Source organism: Petromyzon marinus, chromosome 37 (genome assembly GCF_048934315.1).
Source record: "Petromyzon marinus isolate PM22_M1 ecotype Great Lakes invasive population chromosome 37, UKy_Petmar_22M1.pri1.0, whole genome shotgun sequence".
Classification (NCBI taxonomy): Eukaryota; Metazoa; Chordata; class Hyperoartia; order Petromyzontiformes; family Petromyzontidae; genus Petromyzon; species Petromyzon marinus.
Window position 1 is genome coordinate 22,039,881 of NC_133703.1, and position 7,443 is coordinate 22,047,323.

General features: G+C 49.9%; 1 protein-coding gene across 1 annotated transcript; it reads left to right on the plus strand.

The window, feature by feature from the left end:
* The first annotated feature begins 1,557 nt into the window (after positions 1–1,557).
* Positions 1,558–4,614, plus strand: LOC116949489 (chondroadherin-like protein). Its single transcript, XM_076072153.1, has one exon. The coding sequence runs from the start codon at positions 2,193–2,195 to the stop codon at positions 4,128–4,130; it is 1,938 nt and encodes a 645-aa protein (XP_075928268.1). The 5' UTR covers positions 1,558–2,192; the 3' UTR covers positions 4,131–4,614.
* Positions 4,615–7,443: the final 2,829 nt, after the last annotated feature.

Consider the following 7,443-nt stretch of genomic DNA (forward strand, 5'->3'; position numbering starts at 1 on the left):
TAAATAAATGCGCCGTTTAAAAATACATTTATGCAAACCAACACACCTGAAGAAGACCGTTTGAGTTATGGTCGAAACGTCGTGTGAATTTTTTTTATTGTTTTATGTATATTTTATTATTTTGTTGTTTCCCTTCAACGTGACTTTACCGAAAAAACAAAGAATATGAATTACTGCAGTCACGAAAGCTTTAAATAAAAAAAACATGTAGTTACAAAAAAATTACCGTGTTACCGAAGAAAATTAAATAAACTGCACGAACATAAATTGATATTAAATACAATAAATGTACTGCGATGCAAGTTGGCTCGGACAATTCGCTTTTGGAAACCGTTCAGGGTAAAAAATTACGTTACGGAAACATTCAAATGGCTTTAGCTTGGTTATTCCACCGGTGTGTTAACAGACACGGGCCGCATGTCGATTTTGCAATTGAAGTTCTACGGATTCGACAGTTTAGCAGCAACTTGTGATTTAAGTGGAAAAGTAACAAAGGACATCTTTGAAGCGCACTCATTCCACGCTTTGCTCGCCACAAATGAACGACCAACACCTTCGTGATCTCGTCAAGGAGCATAAACCATCATCACGCGAACTCTCCCGGCGGTCACCGCATCGCGCGGCGCTTTCCGAAGTGCTTCTGCGGCCGTCTGGAACGCTCTTCCTTCTGACCTTAGGACGCCACTGAAGCTATGCAACTTTTAAAATCTGAATTGAAAACTCATTTCTTTAAAACAGTTTTTTTATGTTCGGTTTGTTGACCTTACCCCGCACCTCCATTCATCACGGTTTACTACGTACGGTGCGAAAGAAGTTCAACATATATACGTACATACAAATTCCTGGTGTTTAGACCATTAACACAGCACTAGTAAGAACCGTGTTCTTATTAGTGTTATGTTCATGTGTGTTTGTCTCTCTCTGTGTGTCTCTCTCTCCGTGTCTGTGTTTGTCTCTCTCTCTGTGTGTCTCTCTCTCTGTGTGTATTGTCTGTGTGTGTGTGTGTATGTCTCTCTCTCTGTGTGTCTCTCTCTCTCTGTGTCTCTCTCTCTGTCTCTCTCTCTCTGTGTCTCTATCTCTCTCTGTCTCTCTCTGTGTATTGTCTCTCTCTCTGTGTCTCTCTGTGTATTGTCTCTCTCTGTGTGTGTCTCTCTGTGTGTGTGTGTCTCTCTCTCTCTCTTTGTGTCTCTCTCTGTGTCTCTCTCTCTGTGTCTCTCTCTGTGCCTCTCTCTGTGTATGTCTCTCTCTCTCTGTGTCTCTCTCTCTCTGTCTCTCTCTCTCTGTGTATGTCTCTCTCTCTCTCTGTGTATGTGTCTCTCTCCGAGCTTGCATTCATTCACACCTGATGATGGTTGCTTGTGTTGAAATCGAAACGTCGTATTCTATTATTTATTTTCTTTCTACGTGACTTTACCGAAAGAACCACAGAGTAAGGTGGTGTTAAGTTTGTGAGCTCTTTTGAGCTCCATTCAGCTCTGCAAGTTTCATCAGGGTTCAATTCGCACCGTTTAAGGTTCAGCGCAATGGGTCCAGAAGGGGCTCGCGTAACTTCAAGCAATGACGAGGGACATTCTTGAGGTCCTGATGAATTATGAGACATCAGCATATTTTTGCCAAAAAATGTTGGTACTTTCCAGCACGTGACCTTATACAATGTAAATATAACGAGACTGGGAACTTCGTCACTATTTCCAAGAAATCGTGTGAACATCACTTTCCCGTGGTTACCATCAACACAGGTGTGCAATAATAATAATATGCATGACACCACTAACTCTTGTACAAATATAAATGCATTTCAGCCTATCCAACGGTGTTGCAAAAAAAATGCCAGAATCGACGATTATAAAATATATATTTTTTTATAAACGTATTTTTTTTAAGGTCTTCATTCATTAGGCGCGGCGTCACACGCAGATGTAGAAACCGGCATTTGCACTTGACATTCTTTTGAGGAGCATGTTGAATTTGGAGCGCGTTCGGGCTTTCTTGGAGGAAGATGTGCACAGACCATGCGTTGAATCGAGATCTGGGTACGATTCAATTTCAGCCAAGAGCTGTCAAGTTGCGGCGGAGCTGAAGTTGCCCGATACGAGAGCCAACAAACGTTGCTTCTCTTCCGAGCAGCCCACCTTTAAATCCGAGTTGAAGATGCGCTCCATTCAAAAAGGTTGATATGCCTTAACATCGCAATGGTATGCTTAACGGCTTTGTGTAAGATGGTCTTGGCAGAGCGCAGCATGATTCACATTTTCATGTATTCTTTCGCGGCGTTTGCCGTCAAACACGAGACCCAGGCGTGCCCCCCGAGGTGCCAGTGCGATAGCCTCAAGCGCGACGTCGGATGCGTCTCCAAGCGGTTGACGAGCGTGCCGCGCGGGCTGCCACCCCGCACGCGGACGCTGCATCTCAACGGCAACAGCATCACGGCTCTCACCGCGCACTCCTTTGCTCGCGTGCCGCGCCTGGAGGATCTCCAGCTGCGGGACTGCGGCGTCCGAGACATCGGCGGCGGCGTGTTTCGGGGTATGAGCCACCTGGCGGGGCTCGACCTGAGCAACAACGACCTTCAGATTCTGCATCCCGGGGCCTTTGCTGGGCTGACGACGCTCAAGACGTTGCTCCTGCACAACAACCGGCTCCTCGAGATCAAAGCTGGGGCATTCTCCTCGTTGCAGCAGCTGAGCCTGCTGAACCTGACGGGGAACCGGCTGACCTACCTGCCGGACGGCGCGCTGCGGGGCCTCAAGTGGCTCGGGTACTTGCGGCTGTCCAACAACGCGCTCAGCAGCCTGGGCGACGACGTCTTCGCGGGTCTCTCGTCTCTGCGGCGACTCGACCTCGACGGGAACCGCCTGCAGTTCGTCCCCGTCGAGGCGCTGGCGAAGCTCCGGCGAGTGGTCGCGATGGACCTGAGCGAGAACCCGCTGACATTCATCGGAGACTCCGCGTTTCGCACGCCGGCCCTGCAGCGGCTCCGCGCGGACGACACCGCTCTGCAGAACGTGGCGCCCGGCGCGTTCGACGCGTCTCCCGGCCTGCTGTCGCTCTATCTCCGGCGTAGTCAGCTCAAGGTCGTCCACCCCATGACCTCCCTCACGCGGCTCAGGCAGCTGTCCCTGCACGGCAGCCCCCTGCAGTGCGACTGCTACCTGCGCGACTTCCGCGAGTGGCTGCGTGCCAACGCCGCCAATCTGTCGTTTAGCGGCACTTGCGCCACCCCCGTCGGGGTCTATCTCAGGCGACTCACCGACCTGCAGCCCGATCAGCTCAAGTGCAAGAGCGGGCAGCGTTCCGCGAGGCCCGGCGGGCGGCCCCGCGAACCCGAAGGCTGCCCGAAGCGCTGCAACTGCAGGCCAGAGGTCCACCACGTGGCCTGCAAGAGCAAGGGCCTCACGGCGGTGCCTGGGAACATCCCAGGGTACACCTGGCTTCTGGACCTGCAGGACAACCAGGTGTCTGTCGTTCCCAAGAAGGCGTTTTCCACGGCAAATAACCTCTTCTCGCTGCATTTGCAAAACAATCGAATCAACGACTTTGGTAAAGATGCATTTTACGGTTTGGGCAAGCTGATTTATCTATATTTGTCGAACAACAGCATTTCTCACTTGAGTAACTACGTCTTTAATGGCCTCAGCTCGCTCACGTACCTATACTTGGATCATAATTTGCTCACCGTCCTGGGTGCGTGCATGTTTAAACCTCTGGACAATCTGAATTCCCTCAATTTGGGCTACAATGGAATCCATCGCGTGGACGAAAAGGCCTTCGACGGGGCGCGCAAATTGCGCGGTCTGAATTTGACGAGCAATAACGTCTCGTCGCTCCCAGCCGCGACCTTTTCCTCGACCCCTGAGATCGAGACGCTCTCCCTGGACAAGAATAAGCTCGCCCACGTGCCAACGCGATGCTTGCAGAACGCGCCCAACCTCAAGAAACTTGATCTCTCCTATAACCCCATCAAATCCATCGCCCCGGACGCTTTCGCGAAGGGGCCCAGGTTCCTCCAACACCTGTGGATCGGCTACACGGATCTGCAGAAGGTGAGGGCGTTTCGTCTGCATCGTGTTGATTACACATTGCACGTACGCGTTCATCGTTCGTTTGTGGTCGGGATGAGGTCGTGGTGAAATCGCACGCGGGTGCTTGGTAGCTGCCTCGATTTGCCCGCGCGGCAGTTGAAGCAGTGAGGCAAGCGGCTTAAATCCATTCGCCTCTGTCACCAGAGCCCATCGGAAGGTGGCACGCGGTGGGGTAAAGTGTGGATACTCCAATCGTTCCCTCGACCTTCTGGTCAGCGTGGAAGCGCAGGCCACAATTCCCTCGAGTGAGGAGGCCCTTTTGCCATCCGTGGCCACGTGAGCTAGTAGTTGGAGGGCCGCACTTTTGCCTTTTACGTGAACTCTGCTTTCACCAATGCAATGCCTTTTCACATCACGTGCACAGCACATAATCATACGCGGGATGGCTCTTGAACAGAGAGGGAAATTTACGATTGTGGAGATTCATCATCGTCAAGACAGTTTTTTATTTATCAAACACTAATATCTGTGGCAGGTCTCACATCACCGAAAATATACTGGACGGTGAAAGAAACAATGAACACATTTTGATTTAAAGCTTTCGTGACTGCAGTAATTCATATTCTTAGTTCTTTCGGTAAAGTCACGTTGAAGGGAAACAACAAAATAATAAAATATATATAAAACAATAAAAATTCTCACGACGTTTTGACCATAACACAAACGGTCGTCTACAGGTGTGTCGGTTTGCATACATTTATTCATTTTTAAACGGTGTATTTATTTATTGAAAAACGCTAGCGCCGCGCTAACGTTTAATACACCGTTTAAAAATAAATAAATTTATGCAAACCGACACACCTGAAGACAACCGTTTGTGTTATGGTCGAAACGTCGTGAGAATTTTTATTGTTTTATATATATTTTATTATTTTGTTGTTTCCCTTCAACGTGACTTTACCGAAAGAACTAAGAATATAAACAATGAACAGTCGAACTTTGATACAAAACACGTGGTAACGCGTCATCTCTAAATGTGACCATTGCGAATGCTCTGAGCGAGATGTTTGGTATACAGTAGTCTCTCAAAATTAAATATGTAAAGTAATAAAACCAACAACAATGTGTGTGGGCAGTTAGACTGTCTTAACCATAACGCCGTATTTACTCTAAACTTCCATGCCTTGGTCACTTGCCTGTTTAAGTTTAAACTTTTTTTATTTAAATAATGACCTATAGGGCACTATTTTACTAACATCCATAATATGGAGGTATAAGTACATGTATGGGTCTCCGTGTAAGTCTGTGTACGTGTATGGGTCTCCGGGCAAGTCCATTGGTCCATAATATGGGGTCTTCTCTCTGTGAATCCTGACGAGTTAACAACCCCCTTGCCTGACCCAACGTGGCTCTGAGAACTCAGTGTCGGAATGACGAACGGCGGGGGGTGACGAGACGAAGAGCCACGGAAGAAGGGAAGAACGTGCAGAAGGACAATCTGGGCAGCCGACCCCCAATCGCTGTCGTGGGGTTTCCATCTCTCTCGATGTCTGTGATTCTCAGCCGTTCTTTGGCTACTGTGTTACCCCCCACGCCCCTTCTAGAATTTTGTTTCAACCGACTAACCCCCCCCCCCCCCCCCTTTGCCTGACCCAACTTACTTCTGAGAAATACACGTGTGATTAATGAACATCGATATCTTTTTCACCAATTGCCCATTTTGTGAGGTAGCCGAGCTGGCCAAGTCGCTGCAAGGGAATAAAAATAAAATTCCACGGACTCTGTGAGCGCGCGTGAAGTGAATGTGTTCACGCTCGCTGGCTACTGTTGGAAACCCGCGCTGTTTACCATCAATGAGTTTATAAAGGTCTTTACTGTCGTTCTAGGGTTACCATATGCATTTAAATTGTATCGTAGTTATTTTATATTTCCAGATTAATGCGTCATTTATCGCCAGAGACTCTCAGGCACGATATCATTTAATACTTTTACAAATCACCGCACGTTACACCCCCCCTGGGACATTACCACGTCCCCCGGTTGTGAGCCACCGCTCTCCGTGACCAACAACGGCGAATTATGCGATAACCATTTTAACGGAGTGGATCATCAATAGAGTTCACTCGCATTAGCCGTAAAAAACATCGGTCGTACTAAAGTTGTGCTGCCTTAGCTGGTATCGAGGTCTGCTCTGACCCCAGTGGACTCCACGTGATACGTAATACAGGAAGATAATATCGCCACGCCGAAATTGTCTGACACGAGCTGTGTCAGAACACTGCCAGACCACTCTGGTCTAGGACACAAGGCGTTGCAAACCAAACGAATGTTTTTATTTATTTTGCTAGATATACAGCCCACAGAGCTATATAGCTATTTTTTTCAGAAGCGACCTGGCCACAAATGATAGCTCAACGAAGTGGCTTATCGCGTGGATATTTATAGCAGCCAAATACTCTAAACACGCGTTTCTAAATGTGGAGGAGAAAAACATGAGGATCTGGAGGAAAATCCACGTAGCCACGGAGAGACACCGCAAACTCCAAAAATACACAGCAGCAGGCGTCAGGGGTCGGGATCGAATCCACGCCCTCCTGTGTACCAGGCGAGGTAGTGAACATCTCCGAGCCAGCGTGCCACCCACCCATCATCAGGTGGCTCGTGTCTCCCCTCCAGGTGCACGCGCAGTCTCTGCGGGGGCTGAGCCCGGCGCTGCGCTCTCTGGACCTGCGGCACAACAAACTGCGCTCGCTGCAGCTGCCCTTCTCGTCCCTGACGAGTCTGCGGATCCTGCACCTGCACGGGAACCCCTGGGCCTGCGACTGCAGCCTGATGCCCCTTCAGCGGTGACAACGATACTCTTGTGTCTAGTCTGTGTCTTCCCGCGTGTCTGTTCCCGTGTCATCTCCCGATACAGCGAGCGTGTTATTTGACGTCTCCTCCTTGACATCGACGCAGAGTGACGACTGCAATGCGTCACAGGCACGTGGTCAAGCCCACCAGGCAGCAGCGTCAGGAGGCAGCGCAGCGTGGCGCCGTATCTGTGGATCTGGCATTGGCTCGGTATACTGTGCACGGTCTGTTCTGCCATGACCACAGTCGCCCACTACGACTGGGGGAGGCATTCCGCGTCTCCTGCCATGACCACAGTCGCCCACTACGACTGGGGGAGGCATTCCGCGTCTCCTGCCATGGCTTGCAAGGACGCGCTTTATTTGACACGATGCTCCACACCAACGCGTATAAATGAGTTTGTACACAATATTGCCTCTCTCCCCCCCCCCACCCCCACCACCACCCCCATTTATCTTTGTGCTGTCGCGCAGGTGGCTCGAGGTTCGGCGCATCCGGCAAGGGGGGAGATGCACCGAGCCCAAATCCGTGCGGGGAAATCCGCTCCGCTCCGTCTCCCTCGCTCACT

Excerpts from the sequence above, each read along its gene's own strand:
- LOC116949489 (XM_076072153.1), top strand. The coding sequence starts at position 2,193 with ATGGTATGCTTAACGGCTTTGTGTAAGATGGTCTTGGCAGAGCGCAGC.